We start from the raw sequence: 23,492 nt of genomic DNA, 5'->3' as shown, positions 1-23,492 counted from the left end.
GTCAATTCTTTTGGAATTTTAAGTGTTTTACTTGGAATATTTTTAAATTTCAAGAACTTTTAAACTTTTATTCAAGTTTTATAACTTTTCATAGGTACTCACGACATTGTGCTTCTTGACTCCTCATTGATAAAACTAATTTTTCAGTGACAAAAGAGTTTCTATATAGGTACTTATACTCTTTGGAAAAGAGACTCGTGGATTAGTGACAGCGTAAACTTTTTTTTTGTAATCAACACAACGGTTGTTATACCACATTCTATACTCTAATAAGGCTCTAGAATCGTTGGTTTAAATCTTTCGGGTTATCAAAACCCACGGTGTATATATGCCCTTGACCGTACTTAGACCTCAAAAAATGAGGCTCGTGTCGCACCCGACCCAGGATAGTTAAAATATGGTACGAATGGCCCTCGCCGCGCGTTCGATAAGGCGTTTCCGAGAAGCGTCATTGTGACGATCCCACGGACGCATCGCTACGCTACTTAGCCGTAATAAGCAACAAAGGGACCCGAGTCGCTCCCCGCGCCCGCCATTATCTGCTGTGTCTAGGCTTTGTTTGGTTTATTGGTAGACGCCCGTTTAAAAATGTTACATTGTTTTCGTATGTAGCTTACCTTAAGGGATTTGCGAGTACGTGGTCCGCGCGCGGTGTTGTCTTAGCATCCCAAGTAGAACTGTGAAGGTGAAATTTTCGTTTCGCCCTTTGTTTGCTTAAAACTCCTACGGCTTTGATGTCATATGGGCTCAAATAAAACATATTAAGTAATTCGACATTATGATGGCTAAAAGCTTTATATGCATTGAATCCGTCTACCCGAAAATGCTAGAAAATCAAGCCCGAGAATCAACTCCCACGTCGTATTATCGCCTACTTTGTGCAAAATTCTTTGCACTATCCAGTTAAACTTTTTTCTTTCGTCATGATTTCTGTGACAGACCTATTAAGTAATTAAATAGTGTGGGGAATGCGTGGTACGCGGAAGTATTTGATTGATCGTTTGTGATCATTTACATAGAAACATACACAAATTTACGCTATCTTTTTAAATCGATCAGCGATTGCCCTCTATCTCTGATGGAGAGGCTAAAGATGTAGCTCGGAGGTTTAGTAACAACCTATTTACTCTGGCCTTGAATATCCTTAAAATGTGTTTAGTCAGAAAAAACAGACGACGCCAGTGAATTTCGTTCCTAACCAGTCCACATTATAAAAGACTTAACTGTTACAATGCCCGCGACTTCGTCTGCGAAGAATTTGTTTTACAATTTTCCGGGATAAAAACTACCCTATGTCATTCTTATATTTCTTAATCTCTATACCTGTTTTTTACACGTGCGGTTGAGAACTTGAAGCGTGAAAGCGAAACAAACAAATAAAGATACGCACGCTCGCATTTTATAATATTAGTTAGGATGAAGCAAAGTCAATATCATCCCATCCCATGACCCAATATATCGCTGGGCATTTATCGTCGCGCTATCGCGGCGAGGCGTCGGACGGTCGCGGCTGCGCCCGCGCCGCTCCCGACAATTAGTTTTTACGCGGCGGCGGCCGATAATGATTTATTGCTAGGGTTGCCTCTTTGTTCGGTGGTAAGAAGTAAGTATTATAATTACGATTCATAAAAGTAATTATGTATTGTAAAATATATTGTTAGCCATGGGGATTAGGTACGTTAGCCAAAATAACGGATATGTAGAGTTACCTGCTCACTTACTGGGGCTTTATTCGTGCTAAGAAAGAGACTTTAAAGTATATCTAAATATTGCTGTTTTTTGTTTAAAGGCTGATTTATGTTTATCTCCTTGTCGTGACGTGATATGCCGAAATGGAATCGGTTACACATCTAAAGGCGAGGTTTAGAGTTGTCGTTGAGGAAATGTGTCTGTCACTCTTTTACGCAAATGTGTGAAATTGACAGATTAAATTTAGGTATGTCCTTATTTTGTCACTACCGACTTTGGTACTTTTTTAACTAGGACGCAGTTCTTAAACAGTTCAATGTTACGACCAACGAACATAGTCTCTATAAATTCAATCACACTATCTTTTAATACTGTTCATAATTATCACTTCAAAAACTACTGCGCTTGTTTAGCACAGAAACAAATATTTGTACCATACCAATACCGTGGCAACCCTACTGTCGCCGTCGGCGCGCGCGCACGCTCCGGTGCGCGGCGGTCGCGGCGGCCATCTTTTCCCGGAAAGCGCGACAACGCGCCGACGCGTTACGTGTCCGCGGGCAGCTTGCGTTAGATGCCAGTGCCGGCCGGGAATAACCAGCGCTTTATTTTTTTTACCTATGGCCGGTTTACATTATGGTAGTAAAATCATTCCTGTAGCATGACATTGCGTGGCCGCGATGTAAGTAAAATAAAACAGTGATGCCAAGGAACTATTTAACTAGAACATTAAGTTGAAACAGTTTAACCAAACAAGTTATTAATGCGAAGATCATTTTACTGGTTCTTAATTTACACTTTCATTACCAGCTGTGTCTAAGTTTCATCTTTTTAAAATAGGTCTACTAAACTAAACCACATGAGCATTAAGTTTATTGTCCATGGATCAATCCTAAACGTTCATTAATCTTGATCTCTAGTCTAAAAGGACAGTTTCGCTATGTTGATGTTTTTGGCTAAACATGTCCCAGTCCTACGATTGTTGCTTCGCATTAGCCAGTCTAACGCGATTTATACGCTTACCTACATTACTGTTACGGAAAATCGAACTTCAATGTTACCGGCCTTATCCTTTGCTACTTCGTTTTATTTTAAACAAGCTATACCTAGTTCTCCTTGTATGTATATATTGTACTTACCTACTTAACTACCTAATACCCTCGAGCAGATGTGCCCCTGTTCGGCCCGCGGCACTCATGCGACACGTGAAAGGGACCGCTCGCGATTTTTTGCCGCTCAAAGGATTCAACCATTTTGCTAGGCAGGTGCTCGCTTTTGCACATGCGCTTGTGCTTACGTGTTGATTTGTTTCCAAGTTATAGGTACAAAATACAAAGTTTCTATTGAGCGAATGAAGCAGGCGTTTTGTATCTCGTACGTTGACGTCATAGTATTTGACGTCATTCATCCGGTTGAAATCATAATTTGTAGTTCCGCAATATAATGAAATATAACATTGAACTTTGGCAAGTTGAGCGCGTTATATAGAAACCCTAAAAATTATGACCGGTTTAGGAAAAACTTACCTACAACAGTAGTTGGCAACGTAGCCACCAGCAAATCAGTGAGGTATTTTCTTAAAGCGAAATAACAATGGCATCTTAAGTAAGGCAAGTTTAGTATAGAATCTAGTGATAAGGAAATACGAGAACAGTTCAAGTATAACTATCTTATCTTATCTTGGCGCTGGGCCTTTTTCGGATGCACTTCGACCGGTCGTAATCTTTGGCCTTCGTTTTTCGTGACGATGTTGCGCGACAGTGATTTTTACTGTCCAGAAATGTTCAGTTTCTCTAATTTGGAACCAAGTTTGCATTTTTTTATTAAATAAGAAGTTTGTAGTAGTGAAGTGATGGTTGAATACGACCACTTGTAGCGTCATTAAAAGATACTCGTAGCATAAGTGCCTTTCGCCGTACTTATAAAATACTTATATTTAGGTAATTTTTGCCTCGGATTTTTCTTAAGTACTTTGTAAGTAAGTAACTGTGCCTTCACAATGGCATAGCCGTCAGATATAGCATAGCTTTATGTAATAGGGAAGACTAGGTAGATGTGGCGACAATGTAACTTGAAGATTAGCCACAATATCAAGTGAGCCAGGGTGAAGTCCAGTTTTTTTTTATGGTATAGGGAGCAAACGAGCAGGCGGATCGCCTGATGGACACCTGCAACACCAGAAGAGTCACAAGTGCGTTGCCGGCCTTTAAGAGTAGAGTACGCTCTTTTCTTGAAAACTTAAAGGTCATATCAGTCCGGGAATACCGCAGGCGATAGTTCATTCCAGAGTTTTGCTGTGCAAGGCAGGAAATTTCTGGAAAAACGCACAGTAGAGGACCGCCAACCATCTAAATGGTGAGGTTGGAAGTGTTGTCGCGTAGGTCGGTGGCGAAAGCATGCGGCAGGGATCAACCCGAACAACTCCTCGGAGCACTCCCCGTTGTACATACATGCGATAGAGGATGCTCAGTGAAGCTACATCTCTACGCAGCGCCAAAGAGTCAAGTCGATCAGAAACTCGTTGACAGCCGACTATTCGAGTCGCTCTCCGTTGTATGCGGTCCAGAGGGAGAAGCTGGTCCTGGGGAGCCCCTGCCCACAGATGAGAGCTTTATTCCATATGTGGGCGAACCTGCGCCTTATAAAGCTGGAGGCGGTGGGCCGAAGTGAAAGACTGTCACGAAACTACTGTCTGTACTGTGTAATGTCAGTTTAGATCTGCAAGAGGAATTGTACAAGTTGTAGGTATCACATTGCGAGATCGTAAAGGGAAAGAGTTTGAAGTGGCCCATCAAGCGCCGCAATGTAAACAATGCAACTTGGACAATTTTGCAGGAGTAAATTGGGCTTTAGAATAGATCGTGTCCGCTAGCGTTGGCACGGGTGTCATGACAACGCAAATCAAAGTAAAAACCCGGGCCAATGCGCAGCCGCAGCGCGGCGTGCAATTAGGCGCGGTGCAGGTAGATGTATAATGAACGCGCGCAGGTATCGCGCCCGCGGTGTAGCGATAACGATATCGTAATGGACATTCTTGGAAGGAATTTTTAGAAAAACACGTTTCGGCGAGGTCTCTCGTTTTGTTTAGTGGTTATAATACACGCTATCCATCAGGTAGTTGTGTAATAGTTATAAGTAAATAATGATCTCTGGGTGTCTTGCTGTCCTGTGAGATTCGTACATACTAGGTAATATTAGAGTGAGGCTTAGTAAGTAGGTATATTAATGTCGTGATGTTAGGTACATACGGTAGTGATAACACGGCGTGAAAAATTGCAGAGCGTTGCATCTTCAGACTGGCTATATATTTATTAAGCGATAAAATCAAAACGTTAACGGAGATTTTACCACCCTCTGTTAATAAGTATTTCATATGACAGATATTATGATGCTGTCTCTGTTTATGCTGACAAAGTGAACAGAGACAGCATCACACACATCTGTCCTTTAAACTTTATCAAGAACAGACAGCAGTGAAACGGACCCTAAAGTGATTAAGGAATCTTGAGTTCAAACATGTAAGCAAATAATTCAAGATAATGTTAGGTAGTCCATCCTTACATGACCTTGCAGCTTGGTATCCTTGCGAATTGCGATGTTTTCCCTTGTCCCACCCTTAAACAGTTAAAACTACGGTTTGCCTTTGAGACTAAACTAGGTTCATTTTTAAAAACTAAATTCACATAGCGTAGAATAGCACGCTTTATGCAGTTAATCAACATCAAACTGCTTGGTTCAGTCAGATGCATTTAAAGTACTACTTAGGGCAAATCGTGGCGGCAATTTGAAACTGCATTGCAGCGTTCTTCCGAGGTATTTTTGTATCAATATGGATTCAAATAATAAGTTAATATCCTTGTTTTTCGCCAATGAAACACCAATATCCTCCTGAGCCCTTGCGTACCAATTAACACTAAGAATAACAGCCGAATGTACTTTACAAAGTAGGTACAAACTTTTAATTGAATAAAGAATTCTCAGAATATTTAAATAATATCCAACATAACAAAACAGGTCAACCACCGCCACGTCTTGCACTAAGTTTGTTAAAAAAAGTCAGGACTCAGGAGGATAGATGTAGTAGAGTCGATACATACTTACATGCCGTGATAGAGACTTTTGACTATTCCTATTCTTATAAATTCTAAAAGGATTATAGCTAAGATAACCTCGTTGTCCATCTATCTAGAAATAGCTGTTTAGAAACTAGTGGAGTTATCAAGTTGAAATAAATAACAAACATAAAGACCATATTGTCTCATGCAAAAATTCTAAATTTACGCGATCGAAAGACCATCTCTTTAACACGCTTATTATATTATTATGAGCTTCACCAAAGCTACTTAAAGAAAATAAAGCTCGAGACTGGTAGCACTAATCGCGGCAAGCCTGGCCCTATTATATACTACGACGAAGTGCAAAACTCGAACTTCGTATGTTGCCGTCCCGCTGACGCTTATGTCATTTAATACGCGAGTGAAAGGGTCGGTGCGATACGAACTTCGAATTTCGAGTTTCGTAGTAAGTAGCCCCTTTGCTCGCCGAGGTATTGACAGTGCGCGGGCGCTGGGTCGCGGCTGGAAGCGCGGGCGCGGGTCATTACCGTTCGCGCGACGTTTATGCATGTGTCGCAACTCGCAAATGGCGGCCGCGGCGCTGCGCTCCACTCTGCCCTTGCTATTCCCATGTAATAAGATGGCCAGAAACAGTGGACTAAGAAGAAAGTAAAGCTTTTCGTAGCATTGTGTCGTAATTTTCATGTCCTCTCATTCTGAGAGGAAGCCTGTACCCAGCAGTGGGAAGTATGTAGGCTGGGATGATGACGATGATGAATTTTCACGTATTCGTTCATCCAACAGAATATTGACACAATTGCTTTTTGACGATTAAACAAGAAAGTGGTTGAATGATATCAATACTAATATTATAAATGCGAAAGTGTGTGTGTTTGTATGTTTGTCCGTCTTTCACTTCGAAACGGAGTGACGGATTGACGTGACTTTTAGCATAGATATAGTTTATGGGCCAGAGATTGATATAGGCTACTTTTTGTCCCGGATAAATGCACAGTTCCCGAGGGAACAGCGCGCATACCGAATTCCACGCGGGCGAAGCTGCGGGCAAAAGCTAGTCAAACCATAAATTCAAAGTCACGCTTGTGTTTTTGTGCCATTATTCTATTGGATGAGCGGTATATTACTAATAACTTCTTTGTTACTCAGAGTTAAGTAGGTAGATCTGGTAAGTTACGTCAAATTTCGAACCGTACTGTATCTGATGATGAATTGAGACCATTTCTTAACGAAATATGAAGGCAACGCCAACCCAATTTAGTTAACATTATTCGTGCCTATTTCATTCATACGATGAACATAGCGTAGTGCGTAAACCCTAGCCTACCCGAGTACGTCCTCGTGCCATATCGCATTATGTCCAAGTCAAGATTGGCGAGACTGTCACGGGCAGTTTTACATGAAGTGGCGTGATAAGACATTCTATTAAGCCAACACTACGACACCTACGAACCTACGTTGTGCCTACGTTACGTTTTACTATATCTTTCCAGAGAGCCGTCAGGCGTCAATGTTGATTCTCTGATCCTCTATTTTCCGTTATTAGTAACTCTTTTTAAACCTCGACGCAAAAGAGGGGTGTCATAAGTTTGAAGCCAATGTCTGTATGTATGTCTGTGGCATCGTAGCTCTCAAACGAATGAGCCGCGGTTTTTTCTGTGAAAGCGAGTTTTCTTGCCGTGGTGCTTATACTTGGTTTGGATAGGTATTTTTTGTAACTAAATGTAAACAAAACAACGTCAATTGGTGTCTTTAATATTGAAATTCCCCCATTAAACTATCTAAACATTTACATTTCTGTATTGAAATACACTAGTCTAGTTTGTATTACAATGATAGATTTAAGTAAAATGTTTAAAATCCTTGAATGTACCAAATCTGGCAACTGAAGTTTGTTAACTTTGGCTGTTTTTCCATTAGCCGGCCCGGCACCGATTTTCATACATTTTTGCTTCCCCGGCCCGTGCGAGTGCCGGGTCGGCTAATGAAAAAACACCCATTTAGTTTAATACCTATCCAAATCAAGTATAGCTGCCATTAAAATAGGTTTAGCCGTTTTTGAGATATCAATATTGGAAACAACAGGGGCGGTGTCTAGTCGAATTTCGTACGTAGATAGCTGGGTCTTGGGAATCATATACGCTACTATTTAACCGATTGCAAAAGAGGTAATCGATTCGGTTGTTTTTTTTTAATTGCACATATTCACGGGATCCCACCCGAAGCCTTTCAACGTGAACAAAGACCACTATGTAGTTTTTATTAAAATCTCGGAATTTCTATTTAACATCCAGAAATAATTCATTCGAGATGCCGCGTAAAGGCTATCATCTATAAATTACGCGGGTTTTCCCAACACTTGTTTTCGTTCCGATATCCACGGTTTCTCGATAAACGGAGGCCCGTTTTTTGCCCTTGGAGCAGAGCGGCGCCCACCAACGATCGGTCGCGGCGTAAAGAGTCGCTGCCGGCCGCCATCCGGCCGGCGCGTCGCCCGATAATTTACACACGTCCCCCGCGCCCGCGCCGCCAGCGCGGTTACGTAAAAACTTGCAAGCTGCTCTTCGCTTCGGCTCGGCTTTCTACGGGTATTGGCGGAATACGTGGGATGAGCGTCAATGAACGCGGCGCGTATGAGTTCTAATGAGCTTTGAGTGAAGAAATCTATAATAAAAACGCTAACTGAAAGTGGCTTGCATCAAGTACTATAAATACATGTAGTGTCAAACCGCCGTCTAATTTTTCTTACATTTTCGTACCTGTACCACTACCATGAGTTTACAGTGACCGTATACTCGATAGCGACGGTGTAAATTATTTGTATGGAGAATTGTAGGTACAGCGCCTCTACAAATAGTACGGTCACTGTAAATTCATGGTGGTGGTACTGAAGGGATTTCCAAATGGAGTTAGTAGGTACGATTGCCTTCACTTACCTACCTGTCCGCATAAAGGGGCGCGAAAAATAAAATTTGACCTACTTAACTCAATGATTTGTGTGTGTTTCTAGCTTTATTTTTGTACAATAAAGGGTTTATAATATCGGATTCAATATTTACTTGTCTGGTCTGGTCACGTTAGCGTTTGTTTTCATTCGCCCACCATCGCAATGTTGAGACGCTATCGTCTAGTTGCTCAAAGGCATCGCTATGTGTCTTATCGGTGATGTTTTTTTTTGTCTTACGTCAGGAAAAAGTGCGCGTATTGACAAAGAACTAGAGCTGCTACTAGTTCGTGGGAACGTTGAAGGGTTAGCGATGTCGCGGTATAAAAAGTCGCTGTCGCGGACCCGCGTGAGAACGGAGTCTGATTGGACATCTATTCAAATCAATTGTTGGGCCGAATGCGGATCATAAGGGCTTACATTTGATTATTCTGTGAGACGGCAAAAAAATACAAGTCTTTTGAATACGAGTATTGTATCGGCTAGGCGGCTGTAGGTCATTTAGAAGACGTAATATCGATTTGAAACGTTTACCTACAAAGTGCGCGGCTGACGACGAAAGGGACGGGACCAATTGTTCGGCTTCGATTTGATTGATTTTGTTATTATATTAGAGTAATCTAAAATAATTCCATAATCTCAATATATTGAACCTAACTTCTGTAGAGTGTTCAAGCAAATTTCTAGTTAAGTGCACATTTTATTATCTATTCTATATGTTTGAGAAAAAAGTTTAAGCATCGTAAAGTTTCCATAATTCAAAAAAAAAGTTTGACTGAACATTCTTGTGAAATTGGTTTAAATCTTATTGTTACGTCTTTGATGCCCTATATATTCAACATATTAATCACTTTATGGAATTATTTGTCAGTAATAATTAAAAGTTCAAAGGCCCAACCATCCAGCCAGCAATTTTTGTATAAATATTTATAGGGTTGTTTACTTTTTACTCCCGATTAATTCCAAAGCACCTTGTATACGTAAAAGTAAAGATTTTGTGACAATGTGAGGCCAGGTAAAACTGTGCCTCGCCTAATGTGCGTGCGCAGCTCAACTACACGAAGTAATTGGGTCTCCTTTTATTATATATCCATTTCAAAACGCACAATCAGAAGTGCCTAGGGATATACTTTATTGAGGTTTGTACCTTTGTATAAATTATGAGTGTAAAACCGAGCGTAAATTTTCAGTCAAAAGGTAAAATATCTTTATGCAATTTTGCCTATAACACGCACTTATTATTATTGTTAGCCTATTCTGTCCCACTGCTGAGAAAAGTCCCCCCCCCCTATACTTATGAGCAAGCACTTATGAATGTCAAAAAATCTCTAATACCGGTTCGGAAAAACCTCTTGTTCAGAAGAATCCGGTAAGAAACTCAACGAGACTATATATTTTTTAAACTAATTGCCAATGCTGTTTAATGAATGACAAGTATTTTCTTTCAAGAACTGCGAAACTCAGAGGCATAGGTAGTTAGTTCAATTTGGAACCGATTATGTAACCACCGTTGCACCGCTTATCGGTTGCAAGGCTATCTCTTATCAGGCGAGGCTGCCTTGCGACACTCGCTACTCATGACCGCAACTAATGTTTACTAGAGAATTCTATTGGCAACAAGAGATTGTAAGAACATCTACAATATATCGAGTAATATTAAATAGATCGTGGAGCTGTAACCAGATGCGCTACTACGAAACTCGCAAATCGAAGTTCGTATCGCACCATCCCTTTCACCCGCGTATTAAATGACATAAGCGTCAGCGGGACGGAAACATACGAAGTTCGAGTTTTGCACTTCGTGGTATAGTCGACCAGAGCTATCTTACGCCGAGGCCCTTGGACATCGACGAATACCATATTTTCGGGTCAGCAAATATATGACTTTCGGGGGCCCCCGTGGCATTCCCTGGTGTGCCCTTCAGGAGAAAACAGTATTGAGTATACCTACGACCTAAATACATGACACGTATTTACAGCCTGTGCTGTGGAAAAATAGATTTTCTTCCCCTTCGGGCTTTAACTTGGCTTTTTTAGCCCACTAAATACTGCTCTTGAGCGAAGACTATGCTCCTAAGAAGAACTTGTTCCTGCACTTCGTTTCGTAGTGTCCAAATCATCCCGCCATCTCCTTTTTGGTCTGCTTCTGACTTGATAAACTAAAATAGCTTAATTACCTTGCGAAGACTTAAAGATGACCAAAAACTAGCACACAAACGTTTTAATAAAAAAAACAACCTATTAAATAATCGTTTCTTTTTAGGGAAAATGGATACATAAATAAACACTCGAAGCACGCATATTTAAAGTGTCTTTACTTTAAAAAACGGTACACTACAAAAGGCTCGCTTACTGATATTCAGATTCTAGCTCATTATGGTTGAAGAAGTAGCGCTATTGTGCGATGCAGTGAGTGACACTTTGATCGACAATTAATGCTAAACGTTGACCCCGCCGCGTGCGCAGACGGACACATAAAACAATTGTTTCCTCATCGGGAAACTATACATGATTATAAGCTTATCAACGTCTGCCTCTAACCGCACTCAGGGGTATTGTTTAATTGACGTAAATACGTATACAATTTAATTACTGTTAACTGTGTTGACGCCGCGGCGGAAAAGATAATATTCTGTAATGTTATAGATACTACCGTCAATCGAACATGTATGTAGGGATCTTAAGTATTTACACAGAATAAAACATCATGCTAACGGTTCTCAAGCTTATTTGGCGACGAAATCCTTTTAGAAAGCTAAATATTTGCCGGAGACCTAAAATAGTCCGAACTCGACATTAACGTTTTCATTTAATGCAAGGTACTCTGCAAATTCGCAGTACGGTCAGCATCAAAAGTAGCTGGTTACTTTTTTACCCTGTCACATTAACACATTTGTCAATCTTGTATGGCGCTAAGTACGTGGCTGTAAAATGACAAAGTACAAAAGTAACCAGCACCCAATATCTAACACAACGAAAGTGTGCTTAAAGGCTGATACGACTCTATTTCTAGGGCCGCTAGGTCGTGTCAGATATTCTTGCATGCATGCTCCGCTGAGATATTAATGCAAGTGAATGTACTCGTATAGGTACCTTAAGTACCTATTTGTTTTGATCATGGCCAGGACTTCTGCGGAGCTTCTAATGATGCTCTGGGGACCTCTGGGGATCCACGGAGCACACTTAGAAAATGGCTGCTGTAGGCTTCACATACGGAGAGAAAAAATAACTAGGTACGTATGTATCTTCGCCAAGAAAATATAAAAAACGAGAGAGTTAAAGCAATATTTGTATGTAGAATTTGCTAAACGAGGCATATTGTTCAAGATTTAATTGTCTTTTAGATAACTTGACGTAAACTTTGTAACAATACCAAGAACCTCAAGCGCTTATCTACGATTAATTATTTCCTTGGCACGGACGCTGATTCACTCGTGTTTCAAAACCGTGTTCTCCGGCCAATCGGAATCGTTCGCAGCGCTATCGGATCGGCTTACAAACGAGCCGAAAGCCTCTGTTTTGACTCGGGCTCTCGTTATTCAACACTGTTGACCACTGAGCTCAGGTATAGATACGGTATATGCGTATAATAGGTTCGTATATACAGCACAGATGTTAGTGCCGAGATTAAGCAAACCTCAAGATTGTATCCTATTAAAACGATTTAATTAATTTATTGGATCAGGCATTACATTACGGAGGTCAATATTAATGACCTAATAGTTATTTGTTATGCAAGGGTGGTTTGGCGCGATGCTTATATTGAAACCCGAGCAAGCGAAGGATTCTAGGATTGAACCACGAGCGAAGCGAGAGTTGCGGTGAAGGAAGACATCGTGAAAAAACTTGCGCAAACCTTTGAAGCAATTTAATGGTGTGTGTGAAGTTCCCGATCCGCACTAGGCCCGCGTGGGAACAACGTCCCAAGCCCTCACATTGCGATAGGCTTGTGCCCATGGGATGATGATGGTGACTGTTTTTTCGACGTAGTAGGCGAGGGTTAGTGTCCGTAGTCATTTCATCACTATCAGGCAGCCGCTGGACGATGACTCCCGGTGATGAGTTACGGAATGCTTGGCAATCGCTGATAAGAGCGACTGGCGCAGTTCTCAGCAGTGACGTCACTGCGTTTGTTGGTGGTCCTGCTTTATCAAATTTCTAGTTATAATGACTGTTACGTCCGTATTCGATATCGTCTTATTTATTTATATGTATGTTCGAAACACTGTGAAAAATTCCGTTTTGAGATTTTTATTGTATCGCGAAGAATTGATATTTAATTTTCAATGTTCACGATAAAGTTTATAGCTTTATTCGCTCATAGTTTCGCTCCTAACTTTCTTTCTCTTTAAATGCGCGTTACTCTACCGTGGTTCACACGCATCTGACAAATCTAAGGCCATAAGCATGAAACTACCGTGAGACTAACTCATAGAGAAATAAACCTTTAACTAGAGTTTATAATAGCTAAGCTCGACATGTTTAGGGCTCATTCGTAGCCCTTCCTCCCGGAGCACATGCTACGGCGGTTGCTGCAAAACCCGCACCGCTAGTGCTATGAATTAGCCCGAAACATATCGAGCTTAGCTAAACTCGATTTAAAACGTGAGTTATACGGGCTTACTTAATTACTAGCTGTTGCCCGCGACTCCGTCCGCGTAGAATTCGTTTATTGCTCTCTCGCGGGAACATGTTCTTTTCGGGGATAGAAACTATCCTATGTCTTACCCCGGGACTCAAACTTTTCATCTAAATCGATTCAGTGGCTTAGACGCGAAAAGGTAACAAACATACAACCAAACAAACAGATTTACAAACTTTCGAATTTACAATATTAGTGGGATAAATGGCTTTAAGCTTTTCCGAATTCATAGTGCAGACATTGCACGAGTGCACTTTGCCGCCGGTGTTCTATACCTGACGTTGACGCGCGATCTTATTACCGAGGGAAAAAAAAACAAAGGCGGCGAGGCCCTGGAGATTTATGGAGGCGCGGCGCCGCCGGGGGCCGGCCGCGCAGGGCTGCCTCGCGGTATGGTTATTAAGTTTACAATGAATGCGAATACGCGTTATATGAAGCTTCATTTATTAGACGGTGTGGGAAATATTGTGTGTTTGTTACAGTCAAAGAAACTGAATCACGTACCAATTTGGAACCTTTGTGCTACTGATGTCATATTGACATTCGATACATCTGCCAAAGAAATTATAGTGAAATTTATTGTACCCTAAGTTATTTTATTACGTACCTAATTAGCTAACCTAACAACATCTTAAAGTGACCATATCAATAATATTAAAAATATTTTTTATTCTATTGTATTGTAAAACTTATTACTGTACATAAAAATACATAAAAATAACAGAACACATGATGTACAAAGGCGAACTTATGTTGTGTGTGCTATGTTTTAAATAAATAGATTGACTTGGCAGTCGCACTAAACAATCTAATTTAATATAATATGTAGGTATTACTTGTGAGATACATTGTGTTTTCATGCGATGGCCAAGATAATCTATTTATTTAAATTAGTATGCTATTGTGTTTCTATCTACCTAACGCGCCAGAATCATTATACTCAACCGCCTCGTTTTCGCGGTCACATTTTTTATAAATGGGCTGCAGAATTTGATGACATTTTCGATTATTTTTTAGACGTCCTGTATTTCTACCAGATAACTAACATAATCTTTTAGGTATCATGTCAACATAAATGCTCCCACAAAAATCAAACGGAATAAACTCTCGGATAATGAATGTCCCGCCGCGCTAATGGCAACCCTAGCGTCGCGTCGCCGCGGCCGCGACTTCCTGGAAGCGCGATGCGGGCCGCGCCGCTCGGCTGTGCTCGCCGAATATTGATTGCCGGACTATTAATGCGGCCGCTTCCTGCAGCCTGACCGCTGCTTAGCTGGCTATACAGCTAGTAAAGGAAAACGGGGTTTTGTTTACTTTAACTTAAAAGTAATTATTGCCGTACAGGTAAATACAGATGTAGTGCAGGCATAATGCTTTTCCATCGTTTGTTAAAGGAAAAGTTCGTATTCATCGTGCTCTTTCATTTAGCTTCGGTTATCATCGTGCAGGCGTACATTTTTCATTTTGGCATTTGACACTAAGGGACTGTTTCACCATCCATTGATTAGTGTTAACTGACGGTTAAATGTGATGCCGTCTCCGTCTATTGGAACAAAACAAATAGAGACGGCATCACATTTTATCGTCAGTTAACACTAATCAATGGATGGTGAAAAAGCCCCTAAATAATAAAGTTTCATATTAATGGATATATATGAAAATGTCACTCATTTAATACAATAATTGATTGACACTTCGGGTGCCCCCGTATTCTGATTGAGATCGAACTTTTCCCAATGGAAAGACATTACGTACTACATCTGTACAGGGAGTACCTAACACCAACGTAACACGTAAGGGCTGAAATAGCTCATAAACTTTAAGATTAAGGACGTCTTGTAGGCTTTTTTAAATCTCGATTTAAGGTTAAAACTGTCAGTTCTTGTATGGATCTGACAGGACTTAAGACCACTTAAACCTAGATTAAAATCCTGCAAGTGGACGTAGGTAGACCTTACCTCATAAGTGTTCGTGTTCGTTTCGTGTTCATCGTTGAATATCAATTTCAAGGAAAGAGCGCGATTGTTTTTAGCTACTAAATTCGCGTAATAATGAAAAAAAATGATTTATTTCAGACCACCTAATATAGGATAGGGATCCTTATTGTCTATAGCATTGTCCAAAAGTGAATGAAAAAGTACCGGAATTCTCTAGTTAAGTCGTCAAATATCGTCGATCCATTTGTATCCGTTGATCTACATAAGCGATAAGTAATTTAAATAATAAGATAATAATTAAACGTTCATTTCAGACTCTAGTTCCATTTACATTATGTTAGTCTTCATTGATTACAATGATACCCAGCACAGGATAAATAAACTTGAAGCTAGACTCACGCGTTAAAGTCTCATTTCGTGCTAGTTGATCTGGCACTGCGCAGCAGGTACGTCTGCTTTTAGTCTAAACGTTTTATCCTCGTCTGACTAGTATAAATAAACCCGATTAGTTAATTATTCAATTATGCCCCCATTGTCTACCTCAGATCAGAATCGCCACATGCCCGAAACTGGGCCTATACGACAAAGTGCAAAATTCCAACTTCGTTATCTTGCCTTCCCGCTGACGCTTATGTTATTTAATACGAGAGTGAGAGGGACGGAACGAACTTTGATTTTCGAATTTCGTAGTAGCCCCTCTGGGCATAGTGATCAACGCGTAGAAAGTCGCGGCGCTAATCGTGGCGCAGGCGGCGCCGGCGCAGCGACGCACGCGTCCCCCGCGTGTTGATCTATAGGCGCGTTCCCGTGCGAGACCCGATCCGAACCGGATATAATAAAAAAATCCAAGAAGAGTGGGAGTTAGTTCAGTGACAGTTACGGTGACACAGTGCACAGTACCTGTGCCTGTACCTGTCCACCTCGGTGACACTACCCTATCGCTAACTAAAGCCCCCTCTCTTCTATGAAGTATCTAGTTTAGAAAATGGGGAACATCCACTTGTTTGTACGGATATGCTACTACTATATGCAATAGGCACCTTACTTTTTCTTACCTATAGTCGCAGAGTCGTTACACAGGTTTTTGATTGCAATAGCTACTTATTTATTATATATACTGTATTTGGCAATCGTTTTTAATATTTTCGTGATTATATGATCCTCAAGGAATATGAGTGCCCGATTTGAAATCTAGCTACATTCATTTATTATTTTATTGAATCAGGCGTTGCTTTGCGGAGGTCCATAATGTTTTTTTTTATTTCACTTTTACTTTCAGGTATAGATAAATAAACTTATTTCATTCATGACATTCTTATTTAGTCATCTTATTACCGTGACATCATCATTATGGTTATGGTAAAACCGTAGTCATTTCTGTAAATGCTATCCGGTAAATTTTGATTGACTTTGAACCCTGCAACGCAATGCAATAGGTACTGTCATTCAGTGTCATTACGACGTGAAAAGGGTATAATTTTCACAATAAATCCCTTACTTATATTATTCTTCACACATTCCCATTACTACTCGTATCTTTCACGAAAGACAATTAAACGTCACCGCGATTTACGGTCTCGCACCGGAGGACGCCGCGTCCGCGGTGACCTCGCACGTACTCGCGACTCGCGGCCGCTGCACCGCGCTCCACCTATACCTACCTACCTACCTACCTACATAGTTTATCTATCTACCTACCTATCTACGTCGCTATCGGGAACAATAGCTTCTCACTACCTCGCGTGGTATCGACGCAAGTTGTTTGTGTTGGCTGGTAATTAGGGACAACGCGATGCGGGCATGTCAATAGAAGGCAGCGGAGCGGAGTTTTAGAATAGTGTCGCTTTGCTATGCCAGGCCTATAATTATCTAAGGCTTAGTGACTGTGATGTCTAAAATCAAAGAAATTAGCTGATGAAAATGCGGTTTGTTTAATAAATACCTATCACAAATTAAACTTTAAACTACTTACTTAGTTACTTACTTATACGTAACTATCCTACTTAATAATATTGTTGTGTTTTGTGTACTTGTAGTGTTGTCTATTGTTGTGTTGTGAATAAATGTATTTCTTTCTTTCTTTCTTTAAACAAGGCGATTTAGAAGTAATTCGGAGTATTTCAGTTGGTTGGGTTAAGTAGTTTAAGTTCTTAAACAGCCATGTAAAGGTTTCTGATTGGATTTTTTGATTAAATATGTTCTCACGCTTTTGACAGCGTACATTTTATAGGGGTATCGAAGCTTGTTAATGGTAATTGAAAACATAAAGGTATTTACTAGAATGTTCAGTAAAACAAATTAACCACCTGCGAACATTTTTCTGATCGATTTTAAAGAGTCTTAGTTCCATTCCATTGTACCTACTATCAAACCAACCGAATAGTGAAGTACCCCACTATAGAACTTATTCACAGTAAATCTCACAGTGGCATCGCATTGCCTGATTCATTGTGACGCTTACTATAACAACGTTCTATGATGGGTCTGCAATCAATTGGTTTTATAATAATATTACTTTTAAGCTCCCGTGAGATATACTCAAATTGATAAAATTACTAATCGCACCTTGAGAATGAGACTGTCACTAAACAAAATTTGCCAGCTTGCAAAATTAAACTATGCGTTAAAATTCTTTCAGTGTCATTTTGAGAGATGACAAATTTTGTTTAATGACAGTCTCATTCTCAAGGTTATTATTAATATTATTATTGTTACTATTGATGATAGTAGTATGGTGGCGGAAAGCATCTTTTTAAGACCCACTTATATGCTGCATCGTAATTTTGTAAAGCTCAAAAGATTTTACCAATGGAGCGGAGGAATTAAATATCTACTGAATTCCGCGCTGCAGTTGAATTTTTGCCAAACGCATGCGGAAGCGCACGCCCGTTGACAGTCACTGCGACATCTAAAGACTTGTGCAGTTCTATTTAGCATGCACATTACCAGTGCCCTTGGTGTTCCATAGCTATCATGAGGAAACTAATAATAACATGAAGAATATAAAGTTTATCGTTTTATACCATTTCAGACTGTAGATATCACTACTTTTTCGTCTCTTCAGCTTTTTTTTGTATTTTCGTAAATTTGACTAAACGTTACAATGTAACGGTTACATAATATTTATTTTAATAATCATCAGTGAATATAAATCCTTCTTGAAGCACAATCTCCACAAAAACTCAACTCATTTTTTGATAACGTGTTGTATGGAGTATTATCTTATGGTGTTCACTATAGAGTCACTGTATTGTATTGCAAACTCGATTTAAGACGTGAGTTATCCGGGTCAATATATTTAATATGCAATATATGTATTGATTGTAATATCACTTCACAGAACTAAAACCAAAGTCTGGTTACTTTTTATGTTTGTACAAAAATACAAGAAATACTATACACAAGCTGTCATTGACGCGACTTAAAAAAAATAAGCAATCTGGTGTTCTTACTGAACCACGCCACTGAGATTTTACCTTGATCTGATTACATTCCGACGATGGCTTCCTTCGATGACTTAATTACTTGTTACGCGGCAATTGACCGTGACTTCCTATCGCTATGCGAACATTTACACGAACCGGTCTGCAAAAGACATGATTAGTGAAAAATGTAAACCTGTAAGTCATGCTGCGAGTAGGTACGGATAAAGAAGTAGCTCATTTTTTATGCAACGACGAATCCAATAATTTTCGTGTGTTACAAATTAGATTGATTCAGGTTTGAGATCAGTTATATTTCCTATGGGATGTTGATCATATGACCTTTTTACTTCAAGGCACCTACTATAATAATTATTATAATGTCATTTCATGATTAGGGTAAAATGCGGGTACATTTTTATGTTGTGTACACTTTGCTATACATACTATATATGTACTATGGATGTATTACTATATATGTACTCTCGGTTTTCTTTACTTGTAGATACGAGTATAAAAAAAGGTAAAAGGTAATTGCGGTCTAGATCCCGTAGAAAATATGTCTGTAAGATGGTCGCTGTATATGCTGGAGCAATGTTAGCCCAATTGACGGACGTGATTATACGTTAGAATGAGCATCAATGTCATTGATTGTCACAAAATATTGGATAGTAGGTTTTTTGTCAATCAAATGAAAAATGACAAAGATAAAGTGTGTGGGTGGAAATTCGGGAGTGGGATCCATTCCATGTGATCATTCCTAAGTAAAAAGGGTACGTAGATATGACGTCACACATAACTGTAACCGGCCATAAATAAATGTAAATACGTGCCCGTTATTTTTTGAGTATCGAACTTAGGGATTAGATTTTTAGGGTTCTGGAGCGAAAATGGCAAAAACTCTTACAGTTTCGTCATGTCTGTCTGTCTGTCTGTCCGTCCGTCCGTCCGCGGCTTTGCTCAGGGACTATCAATGCTAGAAAGCTGTAATTTTGCACCGATATTTATTTAAACTATGCCAACAAAATATTATAATAAAAAACTAAAAAAAAATGTTTTTAGGGTACCTCAAATAGACGTAAAGTGGGGGTGATTTTATTTTTTTCGTAATGGCTACGGAACCCCTATTTCGGGCGTGTCCGACACGCTCTTGGCCGGTTTTTTTAAGATACTAGTTTATCGTCCTGTTCCCACTTGTCACTCAGCGTGTCTCCTCTGTTCTATTCGGTGTTAGAACAGAGGAGACAAACATGGCGACAAACCGTGTCGCGGCGTCTCATGCTACGCTGTCGAGGTTGCCGCGGCATGATCACCGCGGGCCGCGTCACCGAGCGGATATAGCGGCGATCGATCACGCTTCCTTTATTTGCGCCGCCATCCGCGAGCTATGCGCCATGCATCGCTACCCCCCTCTCTAATGACCGCGCGCAAACTAAAGCTGCAAACGATCGCGTTGACATTTGGTAAACCAGGACGTGACTGTGAGACTGCACAGCTGAAGTACGATAAGTTGATAGATATACCAAAATACCTTTGAGGCCAATGAGGATACCTTCGAACCAAGGCATTTTTAACCCCTGACGCAAAAAGAGGGGTGTTACCGCTATGTGTGGCTGTGTGTCGGCCTGTGTTTGTGTGTGTCTGTCTGTGGCACAGCTCTAAAACGGGTCAACCGATTTGAATGCGGTTTTTTTTTGAGATCAGGTTTTCTAGCAATGGTACTGAGACATGCTTTATCAAAATCGGTTCAGCCGTTTATCGTTGAACTTTGAAGTGACAATATCGGGGGCTTTCCAAATTTTTGTTGGTTAGGTTATGTTATGTAGAGACGAAATTGGATTATCCCATTAATATTATATAAATGCGAATGTTTGTAAGCCTGATGGTTTGTTACCTCATCAGTCATCACGTCTAAACCGCTGAACCGATTTAGATGGGATTCGGCATAGGTACAGATAGTTTGAGTCCCGGGGAAGGACATATAGTTTTTATCCCGGAAAATTGCGAAATAGCGATAAACGAATTCTACGCAGACGGAGTCGCGGGCAACAGGATAGCTTTTAAATATTATGTCAATTTAAATTACTTTAAGTTGAAACCGTTTTTGGCGTTATCAGTTAGAATAACCGGGAGAGGTTCTTGATATAAGTAGTTAATTAGTTTACAATAGTAAAATGAATAACGACTAGCAGTTTTGAAGATCGCCTGACGGCCCCTTGAAAGTTTTAATCAATCAAATAAACAATTTCTGATGTAAGTAATCTAATCGCATTATTCTAAAATGGGGATATGAAAAGAGAACAGAACTGAAAAGTAGAATGACATTTAAATGAAATATTTTAATAGTTTGCGATTTGTAGCGCAAATATTTTTAAGTTGCCATGTAGCATGTAGGTAAATAATTTTCAGAATAATTAAAAACAATATAAATACGTGACGATAAGTGTTCGCGAGTTGCATGTGCAATTCACGTGCTCCTTCTGAAGGCTGCAATGGCGTCTACCAGCTAATGACTCTGCGGAGAACTGTATGCACCAAGCACTTCGACGCGTAAAGTCCGAGTTCCGCGTGGGTGCTTCATTGCACTTTTAAAACAACGAAACAGACACTGTTTTACGTGCCCCAATATTCCTCATTCACTGCCGCTTCGCTATTAAACATATCAAAGATTATGGCTTGTGCACGCGTCAATGGAAAGATTTCAAAGCGATATCAACGGGCAATGTTAAGAGGAAGAGCTTAAGGGGCGAGGGACTGGCATCTCATCGGCAATAAGTTTGAAAGTTTTATTTTATGTCCCGCTTTCCACGTGCGGACCACTTTGGCTTGTCTCCGTAGGTTTACGCCGACATTAACTGTGTACTGTATGTCTTGCGCTTCGCGAATTAAGTGGTAGAGTTAACGGTGTTTCAGGTATTTTGTGGGTAGCTTATTATACATAGATCAATTAATTTATCAAAGAGGACAGAAATTGATGAGATATAAACGTTTTTTTACACATCTACTTCTATTTGTTCTATTTTTTTCTGGTGTAATCAGTGCACTAGAGCGCTATATATATAACGTAAAAGGTTTACCTACGACATACATACACATTTGCCGCGTTTTAATACCCCATGTATCCTCACTGTTCTTATATATCAGTCCTTATCGGTGTCTTTTAATTTGCCCACGTAACTAAAGCGACAAATAAAGCCCGTTATTTAAGGCAGGACCTTAAACCGCTTCGTAAGTAGTTTCGCGGCGACTGCAGCTGCATAGCGCTCGTATTTTTGGACCAACCCACGGTCGCGCGCCACTGCTCAGCGACGTCAGAATATTGTAGTTTTATGCCTAAGCAAAGCCGAAGCCGTGGTGGCCTAGTGGTTTGACCTATCGCCTCTCATGCAGAGGGTCGTGGGTTCGAATCCCGGCTCGCACCACTGAGTTTTTCGAAATTCATGTGCGGAATTACATTTGAAATTTACCACGAGCTTTGCAGTGAAGGAAAACATCGCGAGGAAACCTGCACAAACCTGCGAAGCGATTCAATGGTGCGTGCGAAGTTCCCAATCCGCACTGGGCCCGCGTGGGAACTATGGCCCAAGCCCTCTTGTTCTGAGAGGTGGCCTGTGCCCAGCAGTGTGACGTATATAGGCTGGGATGATGATGATGATGATGCCTAAGCAGTGTTTCCATCTCAGGTCGCTAGAAATGTTGGTAAAAGTCGCTAGTTCGTGGGACAGGTCGCTTAATGTATTTAAGACTTGCAAAATGTTGCTGAAATGTATGAATTGCTTGAAGAAGTCGTTGTAATTTTTTTTATTTTTTTTTATTCACCTGAATGCAAACGAATAAGTGGGTCTCCTGATAATAAGAGAGTTCTACTATACCTAGTGCCATCCAGAAGACGCAGGATTTTGTCAAAACTAGACATTAATGACATTGTAATAAGAACCACGGCACGCGTCATCGTGAATGACTCTACCTATAATGTTGTAAATGCGATTATATGTAGGTACTTATATGTGCATGGGTGTTATTCTTTCACGTTTAGACGACTGGAAGGATTTGGATGATTTTTTTGTATGTAGATAGCTGGATCTCGGGAGTAATATGGCAAACGTGGTGTAAGGTTGGCCAAATTAATGGTCAATCAATTTTTAAACAGCTTCCTATCAAAGGAATATGTCGCTAAAGTCAAACTTTAAAATTAACAGGCACGTTAAGTCTTATCAACATTATTGTTTTACAAGTTATTTTAAACGATATTCAACCTCACATATACTTCTCTAACTCTTCGGGTCGCTTTACGAAACTGTGCACTACACGCCATTACTACAGTCTAAGATATAATACGTGGAATACATATCTCATTATTCATTTCCATATACTATTAATTATTAATTCAGTTTTCAGCAGTCAGGGACGGCCGTGAGAGTTTCAACCGACAATTAGAGTCCCCGAAGGTCCGGTTGTTCTCGAAACGCTTCTAAGCGTCACCGGAAATTACCATCTAATCGTACTGTGTAATCCTTCGAGGTAACTATCTGTGATACTGTCATGGGGTTTTGGATAAATCAGTTTGGAAACTGATGGATGTTAGCAGTTGTTACAGATCTAGTGAGTGATGTTTTTTCATCGTTTTTTGTCGGATAAGTTCTTATTTATTAAACATTAAACAAGGGGAACCGAATCCTAATTATATGTTTCCTAATAATGTTAAGATGTTATGTCTCGTATCATATTTCGTGACTTGATATTTCAATTACAGTTGCAGTAGTCAATTATTATTCTTTAAAAAAT

At 40.1% G+C, this 23,492-nt stretch overlaps 1 protein-coding gene across 2 annotated transcripts in view; it reads left to right on the top strand.

The window, feature by feature from the left end:
- lobo (coiled-coil domain-containing protein lost boys) overlaps positions 1-23,492 on the top strand; it is a 177,232-nt gene that overhangs the window by 20,050 nt on the left and 133,690 nt on the right. Inside the window, exon 1 of one of the 2 annotated variants that reach the window (XM_074094126.1) lies at positions 2,303-2,371. The exons of the other annotated variant lie outside the window; for it this stretch is intronic. Coding sequence (XP_073950227.1) covers positions 2,351-2,371 — 21 coding nt within the window. The 5' untranslated portion in view covers positions 2,303-2,350. Of the gene's footprint in view, positions 1-2,302; positions 2,372-23,492 lie in introns of those variants that run through there. 2 annotated transcript variants of the gene reach the window in all.

The sequence above is a fragment of the Choristoneura fumiferana genome, chromosome 11, assembly GCF_025370935.1.
Source record: "Choristoneura fumiferana chromosome 11, NRCan_CFum_1, whole genome shotgun sequence".
In the NCBI taxonomy this organism is placed as follows: Eukaryota; Metazoa; Arthropoda; class Insecta; order Lepidoptera; family Tortricidae; genus Choristoneura; species Choristoneura fumiferana.
Note: the sequence above shows the minus strand (reverse complement) of the source record. Positions and strands in the feature narration are given on the sequence as shown.